The 20,456-nt window shown below is 39.2% G+C and overlaps 2 protein-coding genes and 1 long non-coding RNA gene across 5 annotated transcripts in view; 2 read left to right on the top strand and 1 right to left on the bottom strand.

Moving 5' to 3' along the window:
• The first annotated feature begins 6,166 nt into the window (after window positions 1-6,166).
• Window positions 6,167-10,493, top strand: LOC138049618 (suppressor of cytokine signaling 4-like). Its single transcript, XM_068895993.1, has 3 exons — window positions 6,167-7,136; window positions 8,700-9,199; window positions 9,771-10,493. Exons 1-2 carry the CDS (start codon window positions 6,252-6,254, stop codon window positions 9,162-9,164), a joined length of 1,350 nt encoding a protein of 449 aa, XP_068752094.1. The 5' UTR covers window positions 6,167-6,251; the 3' UTR covers window positions 9,165-9,199; window positions 9,771-10,493.
• A 2,010-nt stretch (window positions 10,494-12,503) lies between these two features.
• LOC138048835 (uncharacterized) lies at window positions 12,504-13,196 on the top strand. Its single transcript, XR_011132218.1, has 2 exons — window positions 12,504-12,734; window positions 12,804-13,196. It is a non-coding gene; the product is annotated as an uncharacterized lncRNA (long non-coding RNA).
• A 2,783-nt stretch (window positions 13,197-15,979) lies between these two features.
• The window catches only part of LOC138049644 (angio-associated migratory cell protein-like), a 14,056-nt gene continuing 9,579 nt past the window's right edge, over window positions 15,980-20,456 (bottom strand). For all 3 annotated transcript variants that reach the window (XM_068896020.1, XM_068896018.1, XM_068896019.1), the window contains 3 exons: window positions 19,403-19,493; window positions 17,546-17,700; window positions 15,980-17,048 (listed from right to left, as the gene is read on the bottom strand). In XM_068896020.1, the coding sequence (XP_068752121.1) occupies window positions 16,973-17,048; window positions 17,546-17,700; window positions 19,403-19,493 (322 nt within the window). In that variant the 3' untranslated portion in view covers window positions 15,980-16,972. The remainder of the gene's footprint in view (window positions 17,049-17,545; window positions 17,701-19,402; window positions 19,494-20,456) is intronic.

Below are 20,456 nucleotides of genomic sequence, written 5' to 3'. Positions count from 1 at the left end.
TGTTAGAAGGGCAACGTTTTGACTTTCGCTGCGCAATTCGCTGCGTGACCGAGTATTTTTTTAAAATTAACTTCTATTATCTAATACGAAGTATAAGAAAAACCTTTAGTAGAATTTGAGTTACTGATAAAAACACTATCGGCGGAAGATGAAAAAAAAATCCATTGGGTGATTTTCTCAAAGAAATTGCGAATAAACAAATCAGTCCTGCTTTCATTCAAGAAATCTGAGTAGGTAAACGAGCCAGCTCTCAAGATATAGCTCAACACATCTAACTAAAGTTGTTTCCGGTCTCACACTGCTTAGCCAGCTGACTAGGGCAGTCGAATTATTATTATTACGTGGGCTTGTTCGGTTGAAAATTTTCAATTTGTGCCTGCATGAGCTACGTGATACAGGAAAATTTTCCCCCGTCATTCGATTTACGTTTGTGCGTCTTTAAATTATGATCTAATTTTAAGGGCTGTTAATGGACTTGGTTAAAACACGTGAATTTGTTGGCCTTGTTATGCAACAAGGAAACGCTATAGAATCACAATGACATCTGCCCAGCAATGACGGAAGAGGTTACATCTGTGAGCACACCACTGCCAACATCATATATTGGACTGCCACTTAATATGCAATTCTAAGGCCATCAATGTTTGGAAATCTTCCATATTCGTTCCCAATGCGCTTTCAATATCATCATCGACCAAGAGTGACATTTTTAGCCCATGATCATAGTTAAGGGGAATGGTTATGAAACGCGACAACTTCCTTTGTTGTAGGTTTTTGTTCTCTTTTTTGGCCTTAACCGTGCACAAAATACAATAGTTGTTTACTCCGCACTGAGGAACTAACCAAATGTGTTGATTACGTAATTCATGCATAGTGTATGAGCGCAAAACAAAAGATTGTGCACGGTCGTGGACTTTCCAACCTACATCTTGGCATCTTTGTTTGCTCCTTTGATGTGTGCCCAGCTTCCTAACCATTCCCTTTTGTTAACTATGCCATAATCTTGAAAGCTCAGGTTGGACCTGTTTGTTCTTATTCTCTAAGCATTTCACTGACTTTAAGGAACGCGTCACGAAATTGAATCTATTCCTACCCTTCGTTTTGTTTCCATGAGTAAACATACGCTGTTGTTGCCGAATAAGCCTACCTCCGATATTTGGAACAGAACCTATAGATGGTTTCCATCTGACGTCACAGCAGCCATGTTTGTGTAAAGAACAATTGAGAAAACGGTCTTTTTGGGAATTTGACTCTATTATAATGCAAAACATGAGGCATAATTTGCTATTGTTTTGTACACAAACATGGCCGTCTCCTCACGTGATTGAAAACCATCTATAAAGTGATAAAATAATACAGCAAGACATGGAAGTTTCCAGTGTTATGGTCTCTCTTATGTGGACGAGTAAACGCTTGGAGATCGACCTATGTTAGGGACTCCATGTCCCATGGCTATTGTCCGTTAATTAAGCCATAGACCACAAGTTTCTATGGTTTATCATGCCTATAAACCATAGAAACTTGTGGTCTATTGCTTTTATATAATAATACAGAAGACGCGCGATTTTTCCATGAGTTTACTGGCACAATGAAACATAGCTGGTTGACCAATCAGAGCGCGCGCATTGATTTGGTTATTATATAATGTATAATAAATAAATAAATAAACAACTACATTTCAAACAGTAACAGAAGAGTATGAGTGCGAATTGAGAAGAGTTAGTAGAACCAGTCATAATCAGCATCATCACAACAATAACAATAAACAGACTGACGTAATGCGACTAAAACCCATGGAGAAAAGCCCTTGAGTCGACTGATTTGGGTCGATAACAGCTCATGCAGCCCACAGGCGATCGCAGAGGTCGCAGGCCCGGTTGATGAGGACTTCGCTAGTATGGGGCATTCCTAGCTCCTCATTCAACCAAGTATCAACCCCCGTCCGAAATTATTTAACTGTGGTGAACAGATCAGTGGGAACAGAATCATTATGAAGATATTTTGGAGTCTTCACGGTGATACGCTACATGCAACTTTCCTTTTAATCTCAGAATCAACTGCGCAATTGCAAATACCAACATTAAGTGAATCGTAGCTTTGGTCCGGGCTTCTCGCCATGTTCGCACATTCTCCCGGAAAAGCCCGTGGTCATCGGAGTAGGGGTCTTGTTAGTGTAAAGGAAGGGTCAAAATCCCTGACGATTTTTGTTGAGCATTCCTTTTTAATTCTGGTGTCGTAATGGTACTTTTATACAGACGGAGGACGGTGCTATTCGAAGAGATCATAATTAGTTCCGGGATTTACACGAGTCTGTTTTCACGTGCTGAAAAACGTGCAAATCGTTTAAAATAAGATTATACAATGGAGGAAAACATTACGATTTAACTGCCTTACCTTAGAGATTTTATAGCTATATAGCTACCGGGAGTAGCTATAGGATTAACAAACTTAACAAACAGCTGAAACAAGTTAATGTTAGATTAAAAGAAGCTGAATAGTTTTCAGAACAAGAAAAAAATGTATGAACTTAATCCATTGCAAAAATGGAATCTGCTTTGTGAGCTTCAGTAAATCAAGCTTCGACGAAGCACAGCGTTAATTACTTCTTGCCAAGTTACGCCAAAAGGATTTAAAAGTACCTAATCGCGTCATAAAACGGCCATCAAGCAAGAAATTCACGACCGGGGACATTGTTGGAGTTATATAACGTGTACCTCACGTGTCAATAACGTTACACCTGTGCAATCTGCTAGCCGTTTTCCTTCCTGGTGTAAAGGTATAAATTTGTATCCTGAGCTTGCTACTTTCTAAATTAGAGCGGCCACATTGAAGAGATACTTAAGCATACAAGCCTGTTAATTGTACTCACTTATCAAGTGTTTGACAAAAAGCTGTAATTGAAAGTCGTAGGGAATGAGTTCTTGGAGGAAAGAATCGTATTCTTACCCACGAAAGATCTTGGACATTGACGAATACCAAGAAGACACTAAAGCTCGTCTACTAAAAGCCTACTTGCGAAAGGGTTACAGCTTCCCTGAAGTAAATCCCACTATCTATTACCTGCGAGGAGGAGATTCCAATATTCTTTTCCCTTTTCCAGTTACCGAAACAGGCCGCCGAAACAATCACTTCGATGAGAAATCAGAAAATCTGGGCCCAATTTCCAAAAAATACAGCATTGTAAATAACAACGAATTTTATGCCACACAAAAGGAAAAGGGAGTGGCCGATCTGCAGGTGGTATCTGAGAAATCTGTAAACACTGCCTCAAGATGTTCGGAATATCTCGAGGATGCAAACGAGTTTGACGACGATAAACAAGATGAAACGAAACAAGTAGCCTTTTGTGGAGAAAATAATGAAGTAAGACACATCGCACACAAAACAGCCCGTTATTGGGAACGCAGAAAAAGAAACAATGCGTCGGCGAAGAAATCCCGAGACGCAAGAAGGGCACGAGAGCTTCAAACACAAATCAAAGTGGCTTTTCTCGAGAAGGAAAATATGAGATTGCTGACGGAGCTTATGGCTGTTCAACATGAAAACCTGTGTTTACGAAGTATTATAGGAGTGAAAATGTAAAGAATTTCGTATTTGTTTTGTATAAACTAATCATGACTGAAAGTTATCGAAAGCAGAACTTTATGAAGAGATTTCAAGTTAAGTGAAGCTGTCACGGGATGTTTTTTTTTTGTTTTTCAACCAAGACTGTACAGGAATCATTCTTCTTTAGCTTTACTCGTGAGTATCGGGGATGGAAGCGGAATATTGAATAATGAATAACGGCTTATAACAGAAAAGGATTAAGGAATATTTAGCGTTCGAAAATTCGGAATAATAACCGCTTACTAACCGAGCGTGAGGGCCGTACTGGGGATATTGGCCCGAGGTTGTGGCAGCGCGAGGCCCGTACTGCCACAACCGAGGGCCAATATCCCCCAGTACGGCTCGAGCAAGTTAGATTAGTGAAAGTGTCTTCAAAAATGGTCGTCTGAAGTCTTCATCCATCTTCGAAATCGGCAAAAATTTCAATTTTTTAAAATTTTTCTCTGGTACTTTCGCTGTGAAGAATGACAAAATTTACTTTTTTTCTCGCAGTTTTAATTTCAAATAAAGTTGGTTCAAATTATGAATTTGCCGGCTTTGCCCCAAAACAAAAATACACGGCTTGGATCGTTTCCATGGAAACGGTCCGTACTGCAAAATCCGGACCGAGAAAGAATCAATCAGAGTGCTCGGATTTTCCCAAGACCGGCTTTGCCATTTTACGATTTCCGTTCGTGAATAACGAATACGGAAGAATGCATATCGAACAAAATTTCAATTGCGAACAATGAATAACTCAGAAAAAAAACTGAAGGAATAATAATGAATAACTGAGACCTAATTTTCCGCTTCCAGCCCCGATGAGTAAAAGAAGCTTAAAGAATAGGAGAAAGACCTCTAACGCTGTTTCATAGAAAGAGTTTATGATCTTTAATAACATTTTGGAAGAATTGCAATCATCGTTCGATCCATTTTCATCCTTGCTATCTCTAACAAGAAAAGAAAGTAAATAGTCGGTCAAGTAACGTAGCCTAGTGTCAACAAACTGCAACAGTATTTTCTGCTTTTTCGCAATAACACGACGAGTAAATTAGAACTTCTTTGAAAGCCTTGGGGAAGGAAGTTGTTTTGCACCATGAGCTCCTGTTTGCACCGATGCTTTATGTATCGCATTGTATAGGAATCATATAATGAATGGCTAGCTTCCACTGGTATCTGGTAATGAAATAAAAAGGATCTAACTCTATCAACAGCTTTTAATTTTTTTTTATGATATAAATCCCGAGAATGACTTTGCGCAGCAGAACGGGGAAGAGTGCCAAAGGAACGAGGTGTAGTGTGTGGTAGAGAAAAAGGGACTGAGTACGACCTTTTGAATGTCGAGGTTGCCTGGAACGAGGGATTGGTACTCAATTTTGGCTGCGCGCTTTTTCAAACATGATGGAAACTATGATAGATTTAAGTGTAAAAATCCAAGACAAAGCTGGACCGAAAAAAACACGGAATAGGCCATTTTCGATATATTAAATATTCAGCTTGAAAGTGAGGCAGTGAGGACAAAGACAATAGAAACACGTGGGAATTAATGTGAAAAATATTTACATATCATCCACTTTCCTTTGTCTTTGTCCTCACTGACTCGCTATCAAGCTGAATTTTAATATATCGAAAAAGGCCTATTAAAAACCTAGTTAAAAGTTAAATTAAATGAAGTAGTTTTGACGGTAGCCTCAGCCAAATTCAGAGCCAAATTCAGAGACTAGGAACTGACGACAAAAAGCGAAACGTAAGCAAGGTTTGAATAAGACAGCAAATACAAAGGGGGAGGGGGAAGGGGGAGAGGAGGGCAGGGGGGAGGGGGGAGAGGGGGCAGGGATGGTAAAAACTGAAGACAATTAAGTGGGATTTGAACTGGGATTTTTGAAAATTGTTCAGCCAAACAGTTTTTCAATTTTTCTTCTCTTTTGACACGAAGCTTTGATGTGCGTTGTTTAAAAGTAATTTCTAGGGTAACGTTTAGTTGAAAAAAACAAAAAACCCAGGGTGACACACTATAACACCAACGTACGGTTGCCAACACATCGCGTATGCGCACAACCATTTCACCCGACAACCATGGACATCTGTTTCGGCCTCGCTTTGAGTTGCATAATGAGTAGGCAATTAATGGTAATGGTAACGAATTATTTATATAGCGCATTTTCTATTGGCATATTCAAATGCGCTTTACAAGCAACTGATCTATGGGTGAGATCGGACATCAGCAGTTGTAGGTTTTTGTTCTCTTTTTTGGCCTTGACCATGCACAAAACACAATAGTTGTTTACTCCCAACTGAGGAACTAACCAATAGAAACGAGTTGATTACGTAATTTATTCATAATGTATGAGCGCAAAACAAAAGATTGTGCGTGGTCGTGGACTTTTCAACCTAAGTTTGCTCCTTTGATGTTTGCCGAGCTTGCAAACCAGTCCCCTCTATTAACTATGCTTGAATTGGAAGAAAGGAGAAAGTAGACCCGATCGATCGATATTCACCTTCGTTAGACTTCGGTATATCCTCGTGGGTGTCTTCGCATGACGACCGTTTAGGTTTGGGACTGAGAATAATAAAGGAAACAAAGCATACCACATATGTCGCTTTTTTAGATACGTCCTTTGTAGCTGCAGGTAAAAGATCTATTTTCTGCAGTAGCACAGCTCGAGATGGCTGAAGGTGGTGGGTTTCCATGGTCTTCGCGCCGTCGAAAATCCCGTCGCCGAGAAAGTGATAGGGACAGCTTAGAAAACTTTAGCGAAGACATCGAAAGAGATCTTTTGCGAGTAGTTCTTAGTGATTCGGAAGACTTTGTACCACAAGATGTAAAAAGTACAACTTCAGTAGCTTGCAGTTGTGACTGCGACTTCCAGGAAGACGATCAGCCTAGTAGTAATGCTTCTTGCGACACGAAAAACCGCCCTGACCTAATCGATTTGGACCCTGAAGTACGTCGCCGAGAGCAAATTAAAAGACTGCGTCGCTTGGCAAACAAAGTTACTATTAAAAAAAAGCGAACCAAGCCGAGGATGATACCAGCCGATGAGTACTGTAGTTATGAACGAGATGAAAATGGCTTGGGATTCTATGGTCGATGTCTTGAAGAGGCAAAACGAGCACGAGAAAAGGCGGAAATGAAGGCGAAACTTCGGCGGGACGAATCAAGAACGTCACGAAGGCGAAGACCCCTTAGTATGATGAGTTTTAGATCCAGAAACAACGAGGACGAAGTGCCCGCTGGAAGGAGAAGGCCCTATTCGTTATGGGGCTTTATAAGCGTGCCATCAGACACAAGTGTGGAAGAAACGGGAGGTGCTGCGGAAAATACAGGAAGAAATTTTTCAAGCTCCACATCAACGCGTCAATTGCCCGAGGGAAATAGCCCAAGTCCTTCAAAATCTATGAGCTATGAGGAATTTCATCGACAGAGAAGGGAAAAAGCTCGTTTAAAAGCAGCTCAACATCGATTTGAATACTTTCTCATTAGCGACATCGTCTCTATAACGAACTGTCCGTGGTATTGGGGAAAAATCAACCGGTTTCAAGCCGAGAAGGTGCGAACTCCATACGTTCTTTGCAAAACAATAACCTTTTTATGTTTACCTTTGTTGATCTCTTTATCTTATAAAGATAAATTTAACTGTCGTTATCACTGTGTAGATTATAATTGTAGAAGTCCAGCTTTTTGTTTCATTTGATTTTCACTCTCGTGATATCGTGGATAAAAGCGAAAATTATCAGCTGATGAGGGAATGTTTTGAATTTTAATAGTAGCTAATAGTTGTTTTCCAAGGTCAATTTTGCGGCAAACATTTTGGACATTTTGAGAAACATCACTGAATGCGAAAAGCGAATTTACAGCAAGTGAACAAAATTATCAGGATCAAGGATCCCTGAAGCTTGCCAAACTACGTATCAAATTGTCTGAATTTGTCTTCTTGACACGGAAGAACGTTTATTATACCCTTGTACATTTCGAATTACTCATTAATGTCAAGATCAAGGCGGTGAGTTTGGTGTTTGAAGTAAATTTTACAGCAATCCGAAAAATTGCGAAGACTGCAATATTAATTTCTTTTGAAGATGAAAAAAAGAAATAGTCATATTCCAGTGTCGTTTGGCTAATTTTAACAAATTGACGACGTGACGACTTTTTGTTAATAATTCGCTTTCAAAACTTATTCCTTGTACACGGCTCAATGAAATTTCTAAATAAAGATGCTCTTCACCTGGACTAAACATAATATGCGAAAACAGGTTTAATTTACATAATTGTATTTTAAAATGTAACGTCAGTCCGTGCTGGCTATATATGTTCAATTTAAACTTAGTTGTAGCAGGATAGGGGAAATTGTACTTTTAGTTTCTAATTTTATCAAGGCCTCCCTGTTTGGCTTCTTCATAGTTAGTAGAGTATAGTTTCTTGCTCCGCAGGGAAACTAGGCGAGACAAACCCCATTGGGATTACCGGTACATATTTGATATCATTGCAGATGTCCTAGAAGCTTGCTTAACATATTTCACTTCTTATCAATGTAATTGGCACATGTAATCCCACGGACCAGGGGTAATTAAGGATTAATTTCATGTGTATTGTCAAAGTCTTCAAGAAATTGCCCGAGCCGGAGGGCAATTTGGAAAACTTTGAAAATAGAAGTGAAATTAATCCTTAATTGCAGGATGGGCACCTTGCGACTACATCACGTAAAGGGCAAAGTTAATTAATTAATGACGGAAGCCTGTTCTATGCTCGGACAAAATTAATGACAATCAACACGTTCCCATTCAGTTAAAGTTCAATTCAATAAATCGTCGCTTTCAACAGAAATAGCGCTTAAAAGGTAATTTATATGTGGACAAAAAAGTAGTTTAATCTGGAATGAGTTCTCTTGTAACTTGCTCTGGATAAGCAATTGTTAACCAATCAGGATCTAGTAGTCATACCCTCTTGATTACCAAAAGTGCCCTCGTGGTTAAGAAAAAATGCCCTCCGTCTCAGCCAATCAGCATCCAGTAATTTTTCCCCACATGTGAGAATTGCAGATAGCTGGAGACTAAAACGATGCATTGTCCCAATGTCTAGTGATCTTACAGTATATGTGTTTTTGTGTTATTAGATTCTTGAAGGCTATCCTGATGGAACCTTTCTGTTGCGCGACAGTGCCCAGTACCACTACCTCTTCTCAGTGAGTTTTCGCAGATATTATCGTACTTACCATGCAAGAATTGAGCAGTGGAAACACAAGTACAGCTTTGACAAACCAAATGATTATTCCTTCTATTCCACAAGTGTCTGCCAGTTATTAAGGCATTTTGCGCGGCCGGACCAGTGCACGTACTATCAACCTCTTTTGCTGAAGCCACTGCAGAGGAGAGTACCAGCATCACTGCAAGACCACTGCCGGGCAGCAATCTGTAGCCGAACAACATTTCAAGGGGTTAGTCAACTTCCTCTTCCAAACCCTTTGAAATTGTTCTTGAGGGAATTCCATTACAAAGTTCCTGTTAAGAGAACAGAGGAAAAGGCCACACAAACACCGGTACCAAGAAAAAGATTCAGTTCTTTTTTCCACAGAGACTAGTTTTGGTGTAAGCGTTGTCACTGTTAAGGTGATTAGTACTCAAAGCAGTACCCTGCGAGCAGAGTCTCTTTCGATCTTCCTAGATAAGTCGGGAAGAGGAAAGTAGACTCTGCTCGCCGCTTCCACATTTTGTATTGAGCATGCATTAAAAATTGAAAATTTATGTATCCGGTGTCAGTCACGCGTGACCAGTAGCCACAAAACGAAGAAGAAGAAGTCGAAATATTTTCGAACAACTCCGGCAAACACACGACAATCAAGGAATCATTTCATTGGAAACTCAAGATAGTCCATATATCTTAAAAATGCCATTTTATTTTTTTACTGAAAAATTTATAGGTTTCTGTCAGGCTAGTTTCTGTAACCGACACATATAGGAAAAACTCATGGGAATTCTAACAGTTAAAATTGCCACACTGTTGTAAATTTCAAAATATTGATGACGCGTGGCGACTGATCATGCGCAAAAATAAAAAAAAAACAGGTTTGACAAGTCGAAACTGGACTGACTCATCCAATTCTTTGGATGAGCGGCAAATCAAATAATGTGGAGGCGGCGAGCAGAGTCTACTTTCCTCTTCCCGAATTATCTAGGAAGATCCAAAGAGACTCTGCTTGCAGGGTATCAAAGCAGGGGCTGCATAGTACATTTGAAAGTGGGGGGCTGGGTTTTGGTATGGATCACAGAAGTGTGAGGGAAGTGGAGAGAGTTTAGGAGAAAACAACACCATAGCAAAAACGTGGGGGGGGGGGGTGGGGGGAACCTCCCCCCCTAGCTCTTCCCTCTCTGTGGCTCCTGCAAAGCCATGATGAATAATTATGAGGTAGTGTCAGTGGTAGTAAGAACATGCCATACAACTAAAAAATTAAATTGCACTAAATTTAAGTTTTTTCAAAGTTTTCTAAAAGTTAGTTTTTTGCAGGTTTCCCTCAATAAGATTTTCTTTTCTTAGCTTGTGTTTTTTACAGTGAACTGTTAATTTCTTTTCTCTCATTGTAGTAGAACTTGTAGTGTAATATCAATTAGTTGGACCAAATAACAGATGGTTAGAAAAAATTTTAAAATACATTTATCATTAAATATTCATCAATATTTAGACCACTTTAGTGTGGGTTTTTTAATGTCATTCATTAGACGTTTTTTGAAGTCATGAATTTTACAGTAAATAAATTCACGAGAACACTGTTACTGTTTTTTAATGATTATTAATGTCCTTTGTTAGTGTTCAGATAGTCCCATGTGAAGATTGTAAGGAAAGATTGTTGTAGCCTGAAGGTCATTTCAAACATTAATTAAGGTCACTTAGAAATAAAAAAAAAGAACATCAATATTTTGGTTGAGTTTTTTGTGGAGCTTTTTTAGGAGAGAACTATGGCCGTAAATGGCTAGCCAACTATTGCAGTTTTTTAACCGATGTCCCAAGCAGTATTTGTGTCTTTCAGGTGTTTTAGACATTCATTTTTTCCTGTATGTTCGTTGGGTTACTGTTTTAGCTGTTTTATTTTTGAAAATGTACAACAATATTTTAAAAATTTCTTGAAATGCTTCTTATATGAAGAAGTGATTTTGGAAAACATTTAACTATAAAAAACTGTGATAAAACATATCTAAACGTATTAAAAAATACTGAAAACTTTGTTAATTGTTTGCTTTGTGCTTGTCTTGCATTATTTTGATTTCTCTGTTTTCTTGGGGCTTGTTTAGAGCCACTTAGTGAAGTTATACACTTTCTAGCGATTTACTGCCATGAAATGTTTCTAGATGGCTATAAATGGCCCCAGATCACAGAGAAAACAAAGTAGGGCACAACAAGCACTAGGTAAATCATGTTCTTTTCTTATAAGTAGCATTTCAAATCAATCCCAAATAATTATTATGTTGTAATACTTAATTAGATAGTTAAAAGCATGTATTACGTATCACAACTGTTTATTTACTGGACTATAAATATGTAACAAAAAGTTGTAATAAAAATACGTAAATCAATAACAAGATAGCTGAAACAGTAGTCCATGCAGTGTCTGGACTGCATGTGGGGTCAAACCTAACTGGAATGTTACATATTTGATAGCCAGCAATACACCTTATTCCAAAATGGTGGCCATTTTAGTATTCTTTTGTTTGCTTGCAAATTGGCCCCTTTGGTACCCTGGATTCCTGGGGTTATTTTATTGCTATGAAAAGAGCAAGTTACAAAGCGGCGCCGCTTTGTGACGCGCTCTTTTGTCGCTCTTTTCATAGCGAGAAAATAACCTCTGGAATCCAGGGTACCCCTTTGGCCTTGTTCAAGGTTAAATATTCTTTTGAATTCTACGTTTGAAAGCGAGGCCAAATGGGCCAATTTGCAAGTAAACAGAAGAATACTAAAATAGCAGCCATTTTGGAATAAGGTCTATAGGATTAATGTGCGTTCTTGTTTGAGTGTTGTTAGTTCAGTACGTTGTGTAAATGAATAATGCATATTTAATTTAAAAGTAATGTTTTTATGGTCACTGCTAAGATCAGCCTCCCAACAACAAGGAGCCTTACATCGACTTACAAGAAGATGGTATTGTTGCCTTTAAATTATCAACGATAGTATAGTTATAGCAATGAAAACTCCCAGTAGTCTTTAAAGTTGCAGTCTGTTTTTTGGTATTAAAAAGAGGATGAAAAAAGCCTTTACAGCTCTTCCCCTCATTTAAAGAGGTCATCATTTCTGCATAAACTGAAAGTTTCAACACAAGGCTACCATTTGGGTCAGAATGATTTTACTTTCAATTTTTTGTTGACAAATATACACAAATTCAACACCTACATTGTTAGCCTAGACAGTTAACAAATGGAATTCTCTTATCGACAAGGATATTCGTCGTCATGGTGGTCAAAATATTGTGGACTCAGGGCAACCCTAAAACCGGGAATCCGGAATCATAGGTCATTTTTTACCAGTACAGAGTAAAAACTATCCTAAACATTCATAAGAGCTAACCTTAGGCCTAATTAGGCCTAAACAAACGTTTTAGGCCTGAAGTTAGCTTTTATGCATGTTTAGGATAGTTTTTACTATCTGTATTGGTAAAACAATGACCTGTGATTCCGGATTCTGGGTTTTAGGGTTGTGGTGAGAGTTATCTTTATATCATGTTCTGTCTGGCCCAAAAGATTTCAATAACCCCTCCCATTGTATTGAACTTTCTCAACAGGGGTTCTCTTTATTATGACCTATCCATTTGGGGAGTGGTTTGGAAGGGACAAAAGCCCCATTTCAGGGATTAATATTATCTTATGTGGACTCACTTCCAACGACCTTATTAGCGTTCACCTTTTTTCCTTATTACTTTAGGCTGAGATCGAAAAATTCAACACATCTCAAGTGCCTGAAAAATAACATGCACTCCCCGAGGACCTATCTTTTTTTCCTGTTGGACAGAGGGGCGTGGGAAGGAGTTTAGCATCTGTCGACTCCAAGCTCTCTCGTCATTCAATATGGTGATTGTCACGTTGTCATGTTGGGTTTTAACTTTAACTTTCTAACGAAGGATGGGACAAATGTATTTGTCTGGGATGCGAATGGTGGCTATAGGATGGTAAGGTACTTTCTTGGTAAACAAAAAAAATCTATAGATTTTTCAATTTAAAACTCTTGTTCATTTCAGGGTTGTTGTTATCGCCAGTGGAATAACATCTTTTGTATTTGCCAAGAAATATATAGACAAAAGGAGACTTGAGTTGATTAAAGCTAAAGGACGAAAAAGGATGTTAGAAGCAGAGAAATACTCGAACGATGAGACCTAAATTCCACAAAACATCCGAAGATCTCCGAAGATCACATATGAAAACACTGTCAGGGTGTGAATGCAGAAAGATGAAATTTAAGCAAGGAGCAGTGGGAAACATTCATGAAATGTCATGTATCTGAAGCAGCTTCTCATGTTGGACTTGTTTTGCAACAATTATGATCATTATTTTGTCTCTGTTATGCTGAAAGTGTTGCATTTTCGGCTCAAGAACTCGGCATAATTTAGCATAAATGTACACTTCATAAATAATCCTTTATGCATTAATGGGCAAAGCCCAAGGAGAGTCGACAACAGGACACAGAGACCATTATGCAAGTCAACCTCTAAGGCTCAGTGAGCGTTAACAGAGAATAGTCTATACCTGGAGGCATGGGCGTAGCCAGGATTTTTCAAAGGGGGGGGGGGTCACACTGTGTCAAATAGAGGGTACGCGTTTTCGCAACCTGAACATTGTAGGTTGTTTGAGTAAAAAACGGCTTACAAAGGGGGGGGGGGGGGGGGGCATGGGCACCCTTCCTGGAGGAAGACTTCGTATATGAAGGGATGGGGATGTTCTTCGGAAACTTTGAATTAAACCCCTGAAGGAGACCAATCTAAGTATCGCCTAGGATTTTTTTGCTTCTAAAAGAGAACATATTTAAAACATTAAATAGACATTTGTATATTTCTTTGGTGAAACCTTAACTGAGACCTTAACGGCTACATATGATAGCATTTTCCCCAAAACACCCTAGTGAGACCCAAATCTGGAATTTACACTCCTAAGCGAGACAACGAACATGGATGAGTCAGTCCAGTTTCGACTTGTCAAAACTGTTTTTTTAATTTGCACGTTGTGCGCATGGTCAATAGACCATTTTACAGTTGTGTGCTTAGTTACCTGGCCTTTAACCCTTTCAGCCCCGATAGTGCCAAATGGCACTTATAGATTTTACTCTGTCTAACGCCAGACGATTTTACTCGTCAATGGGGAACCCCTCGGGGCTTAAAGGGTTAAGCTAACAGCGTGAAAAAAATTATGTCCCCGTTTAACCCTTTCAGCCCCGATAGTGCCAAATGGCACTTATAGATTTTACTCTGTCTAACGCCAGACGATTTTACTCGTCAATGGGGAACCCCTTTGGGGCTTAAAGGGTTGAATGAAAGTGAGGCTGGTGTTGACCTTGTTATGATACAGACCTTCAACTTTCCTTATGTTAATGTTGTTTTTGTGGAAGAATTTACATAAGAAAAACAGTGAGGCCTGCATCAATTAACAAGGTCAACACCAGCCTCACTTTCATTTAAAGGCCAGGTAACTGAGGAAACAACATAACAACATAATTTGTGCGTTGTGCGCATGGTCAATAGACCATTTTACAGTTGTGGGCTTAGTTACCTGGCCTTTAACCCTTTCAGCCCCGATAGTGCCAAATGGCACTCATAGATTTTACTCTGTCTAACGCCAGACGATTTTACTCGTCAATGGGGAACCCCTCGGGGCTTAAAGGGTTAAGCTAACAGCGTGAAAAAAACTATGTCCCCGTTTAACCCTTTCAGCCCCGATAGTGCCAAATGGCACTTATAGATTTTACTCTGTCTAACGCCAGACGATTTTACTCGTCAATGGGGAACCCCTCGGGGCTTAAAGGGTTAAATGAAAGTGAGGCTGGTGTTGACCTTGTTATGATACAGACCTTCAACTTTCCTTATGTTAATGTTGTTTTTGTGGAAGAATTTACATAAGAAAAACAGTGAGGCCTGCATCAATTAACAAGGTCAACACCAGCCTCACTTTCATTTAAAGGCCAGGTAACTGAGGAAACAACATAACAACATAATTTGTGCGTTGTGCGCATGGTCAATAGACCATTTTACAGTTGTGGGCTTAGTTACCTGGCCTTTAACCCTTTCAGCCCCGATAGTGCCAAATGGCACTTATAGATTTTACTCTGTCTAACGCCAGACGATTTTACTCGTCAATGGGGAACCCCTCGGGGCTTAAAGGGTTAAGCTAACAGCGTGAAAAAAACTATGTCCCCGTTTAACCCTTTCAGCCCCGATAGTGCCAAATGGCACTTATAGATTTTACTCTGTCTAACGCCAGACGATTTTACTCGTCAATGGGGAACCCCTCGGGGCTTAAAGGGTTAAGTGAAGGTGAGGCTGGTGTTGACCTTGTTATGATACAGACCTTCAACTTTCCTTATGTTAATGTTGTTTTTGTGGAAGAATTTACATAAGAAAAACAGTGAGGCCTGCATCAATTAACAAGGTCAACACCAGCCTCACTTTCATTTAAAGGCCAGGTAACTGAGGAAACAACATAAAGAGGTCTGTTGGCACGTATCATCAAAATTGTCTTAAATTTACAACAGGGTGACAATTTTTAACTGTCGAAATTCCTGTGAGAATTTCCTCCGTATGTCGATTTGCAGAAACTAGTTTGCGAGAATTGAGAAAACCTATAGATTTTCTCAGTAAAAATTGAAATGGCAATTTAAAAACTTGAACTATCTTGCGCTTCTAAGGAAATGATTCCTTGGTTGTCGTGTGTTTGCCAGAGTTGTTTGAAAATATCCCAACTGTTTGTTTTGGTTTTGTGGTTTTGTGGTTACTGGTCACATTTCACTGACTCCCAAATATGTTTGAATTTTTATAGAATTTTTATATGTGGCTACAGCCATTATAGCTTGATGGCATTTCAAATTGGCCAATGAGAGTGCAGAATGTAATACGATCGCCATCAAGCTATAACGGCCGTAGCCACACTTATAGCTGAACGGATGGGAAGATTATAGAAAGTCAAACATTATTTGGAATTTATCTGCCAAAAATCGTTGTGTGGTCCCGTAGTGGAGTTGATGTGATAGCAAATTTATCTGGGCTTAAGGCTGTGGTGTTTTTATGGTGATTTGGACCGTTGACTCGGGACGAGATCGCCACTAGTCACCAGCCTTTTTTCTCTTTATGAGGGGAAATGACAACTAATTTCATTGCAAAAATTCGAAAGCCACAAACCAGTCTAAAACGGACACAAGTGTGCCCTCCGATTGCAGAGAAAAGACAAGGAACTTTATTTCTACATTTACAGCTTATTTTAGCATTTATAAGCTCAAAGTATGTTTTCCCATACAAAGTCTATAAATCGTATACCGAGCTTGGGCTGCCTGTGGTTGAGGCGGCTGGCATAGTCTTCGTTCCTCTTCCCGAGCAATCTATGAAGATCGAAACAGACTGTGCTCACAGGGTATGCCAATCGATGCAAACACCTCCAAACAACGTAGTGGACAGCATGTTGGGTTTTCAACTCTCGTCACAAACAAGCCTATGATTTGATATGAGTTGATTTAATTTGATTTCTGAACAGTGTTAACTGTTCTAAATTCAGTCAACGTTAATTTTTTAACCCTTTAGTTGACGAGTAAAATAATCCGGCGTTAGACAGAGTAAAGTCGGTTGGCGTTAATCTGTCGAGTCTCACCTCTAGGGGTCAATGGGTTAAAATTAATAAGGATCTGCATTTTCCACGAAGCAGGAAAATTACTGACAACACCACAAAAACAGGGAAGAGAGAAACATAAATACCAATAGTTTGGTCTTTATTACATATTAATTTGCCTTCATTTTTAGATGTGGTTTGCTCTGAACTATACCACAACAGTTTTATGAATTTAGTAACAGCTCTATTTATAGAAATTTAAAACTCAATTTCAAACATGATCTCTATGCTGAGATCAAGAATAAAATAAAGATTTGTAGAATAATATTTCAAAGAGGCTAGAGGTCAAGTTTTTCAGCTAGTAGTGAATTTTGAAATATCAAGTTACATTGGACTGCCGTCTTAATAAGCCTGAGAGTAGTGTCAGTTTTGACTTTTGAGATCAAACAGTAACCCTTAACATCTTTCTAAGGTATGTGGTGCCTGTGCTGGCTCGTTCCCTTAATTTATTGGGACCCTGTGCCCAGTTGTATCCTCCACTCATAAGGTACTTTGTATAGGGAAGATGTGATGAATTCGCTTCATATTATGCTTGACTGTGATGTCATCTCTCAGGTGTTTGCAGAGTAAAAACTCTTGCTGTGCTGTCTGCCGATCCTGTCACCAAAAAGCTTCCATCTCTGGAACATATAGAATTCAAATCATTTGAAAAACATTTTCCCTTCATGTCAATCTTGTTAACTCGGGTATGTGGCACAAATTTCACATGTACCGGTACGTAAATTTGGAGAGAGAGCTGTCAAACAAAGTTGCTAAGAAGGCACTTTTCCTTACCATTGTTTTCATCTAAGCGTGGACACATGATGGGAAAACATGTTTTTGAGTTTGAGTTTGAGTTTGGCAGCTGTTAAGCAAACAGTTGAAAATTTTGCATGCAATAGTTTGAAAGTACAATGTATTTGAAGCATACTTTATCAGATTAGGGTTAATTTAAGTCTTTGTTGATGTCCAGTCTTACTGCCATTCTAGGAAAAATTGCATGAACATCTCTCAAACTTAGAATATTCGACAACAAAAACTTTTCACGTTTGCAGCCAGTTAGAGCAAGTTTTCCCGTCACTTGCCCACGCTTAAATGAAAATGGCGGTACAATGTTAAATTTAAACACGCTTTTTACCTTGCTACAGCAAGGTCCAGTATCTCTCCCTTGTGTCCATACCACTCTTGTTCACAGATTCCTGATCGGCTGTCCCATAGCCTGACTACACCATCCAAGCAACCAGTGTATACCAAAGGGGCCTCTGGATCCCACTTTAACCTAACTATTCCTCCCTAAGAATTAGAAAAAAATTATATCTTGTGATTTCTCAATTGCATAACATTGAGTCACTTGAGGACGATGCCTACTATTGTTATTGCGCATACGTTCTGCGCATCTCGAAATACTCGGATTTCCTATCTGTGATGCTTACTAAGACAGGGATATTTTTGCGCGGTTTAAAACAATCCAGAGAAAGTAGATCTTAGTAAGTGTCCTTGGTATCCAAAAAGAAAATTGGGGGTAACCATGCATTTTTGAGAGATAATTAAGCTTCAATTTGAGAAAGAATGCCATACATTGCTTTGTATTTTAACCCATTGACTCCCAGGGGTTCCCCATTGACGAGAAAAATCGTCTGGCTGGTTTCGGCCGGTTTGGACGTCAAAGTGTTAAACACATAATTTGTGAGGATGATAATAGACTCCTCCAGAAGAATGCAAGGGATTATCAAGCAAGTGTTCCTTCAAATTTTGCATTTTCTTTGCAAACTGACGGATCTGACCGGCCAGTTCTCACAAAAGGAAAGCGCCCTAAGTATATCTGGTAGTTTTCATGTAGTACAAACTCAAGCTTAAGGACGGTGCCTACTAATTAAAGAACTTTTTGCCCCGGGGTGTGATTATGCAGGAAATGTACATCTTAACAAGTGTTATTGAAATCCAAAAAGAAAATTGGGAGTAACCACGCGTGTTTCAAAGATAATTCATGAATAATATTATTTTGTAAAAAACTTTAACTATTATTATGAAAACTTTTTCTTATTTTTTGGTTGAAAAATGTGGCTGTTGATCACGTGAATGAAAACCAACAATTGTAATGTAGGAAATGATAGATGTTCACCTTCAGTTGGTGAATGGAATGATAACTGGATCTATTAAGTTTTTTTGGCAGTGGCACTGCCCTATGTGGAAAAAATCTGCGTGCTCCTCAACAGGAGTTGAACCTAAGACCTTCTGATTAGTAGTAGTTGGGATGCTCTAACACTTAGCTACAGTAGAGGAGACTTGTGGGACCTTGGCCATTACTGGTAAATTAAAACCTGCCATTGACTCCCAGGGGTTCCCCATTGACGAGTAAAATCGTCTGGCGTTAGAGTAAAATACTAAGTCTGGCCGGTTTAGGCCAGTTTGGACGTCAAAGGGTTAATGGGGACATAGTTTTTCAGTGAGTGATTAAATTAAGATCAGGTGAAAATATTGTCCCCCTATACTGCTAGGATCCAAATTTTCAAAACTGGAACATTTTCGTTATATTAACGACAGGGATATTCTATGTTTACTTAGCTGCGGTGAATTAAATGAATGAGATGTATTTTTTTTCTGATGGCGACACGGGAGAAACAATTTGAGTGCTCCTTAGTGATAGAAGGTACACAAAAAAGTAATAATTATTGGAAGGTTCTACGTTTCGACTTCTTTCCTTTCAGTGTAGCTTAAGTAGCTTTTAATACCCTTAAAACGGAGCACTGATGATGGAAAGAGGGGTGTAAAATGAGTGCACTGTCGGCTTCCTGGGAGCATACTCTCTAGAGAGTAAAGAAACTTCCGACGTTAAATAAGGTGTACCTTTACCTTCAAACAAGCACTCAGATTTATTTATCCAAATATTCCCTTGTCACCATACATAAAATACATCTCCAGAGAATCCTATCGTGAATAAGCATGTGGTCCAAGTGATCTTGGGGTGTCTACATTAATATTGTTATGTACTCACAGGGTGTTTACATTGTTGTCGAAGTCTGTAGGATGACAGATCCCATACTCCAAGTGCACCACTTAAGGACCCAGTCGCTAGTATGGGTTGCCTGTGACAAAATTTAAACAACCACATCTAGGGATGAGTGTGCAAGTTCAATACAGTTTTCTTTTTTAATTAATGCATTCATTCTCGGCAAACGCGCACGCCAATGTTAAGCATATACTTTTGAACACTTTCGTTAAAGTTTACCGAAATTGTTTGCCGGATCAGAAGGAAAAATGTTTATAGTTAATGGGAGACTGTTTTCCTTTGTTCAACGTTTCACAAAAGGTGTTCGGGGAAAATAATTCATGAGCAGGCAATTGCAATTGGACCGAGCACTGAGGGAGCTAATATATATCTTTTTTTTTAAATCTTCAAACAAACCTAACCCACCACCCACGACCTACGACCCACGACGTATGACGTACAACTCACGACCCACCCATACCATTTAGCCTCACCCCAATTAGACATCCCTCTATTATAGTAGTGCCGCTAACTGGTGTAAAAGCATGTACAGGGTATGACTACATGATTAATTTTGGTCAGGCTTCATAGTGACATGGTTCAACTGGTTTCATTGGTGTCATGGTTTAATTGGTTCCTTGGCTTTCATGGTTTCACAGGTTTTACGGGTGTCATGGTTTCTTGGTTTCCAGGATGTTATTGTTTCAAGGATGTCATGGTTTCTCTGGTTTCGTGGGTTTCAGTGGTTTCACTGGTTTCACGGGTTTCAGTGGTTTTACTGGTTTCATGGGTTTCTTGGTTTCAGTGGTTTCGTTTGTTTGATGGTTTCAGTAGTTTCTTGGAATGAGTGTTGTGGTTTTACTGGTTTTCTTGGTTTTATGGTTTGAGTGGTTTCGTGGTTTCATGGTTTCAGTGGATTTGCTGGTTTCATGGTTTGAGGGTCTCGCATTAATGAGTATAATTGTCTGACCTTAGGTACAGTCAAATCTGTGCCACCACAAAGGAAAAAGGGTTAACCTTTGCGGCAAGTGGCAATAGACATGCATAGAAAGAAAGAATA

This window comes from Montipora capricornis, chromosome 5 (genome assembly GCF_036669925.1).
Source record: "Montipora capricornis isolate CH-2021 chromosome 5, ASM3666992v2, whole genome shotgun sequence".
NCBI classification, from domain to species: domain Eukaryota; kingdom Metazoa; phylum Cnidaria; class Anthozoa; order Scleractinia; family Acroporidae; genus Montipora; species Montipora capricornis.
This window is presented reverse-complemented; position numbering and strand designations above follow the sequence as displayed.

Bases quoted from the DNA above. Each gene is read 5' to 3' on its own strand.
- LOC138049618 (XM_068895993.1), top strand. From the start codon at position 6,252: ATGGCTGAAGGTGGTGGGTTTCCATGGTCTTCGCGCCGTCGAAAATCC. The intron at 7,137-8,699 runs GTGCGAACTCCA...TTGTGTTATTAG, and splicing joins ACCGGTTTCAAGCCGAGAAG to ATTCTTGAAGGCTATCCTGA.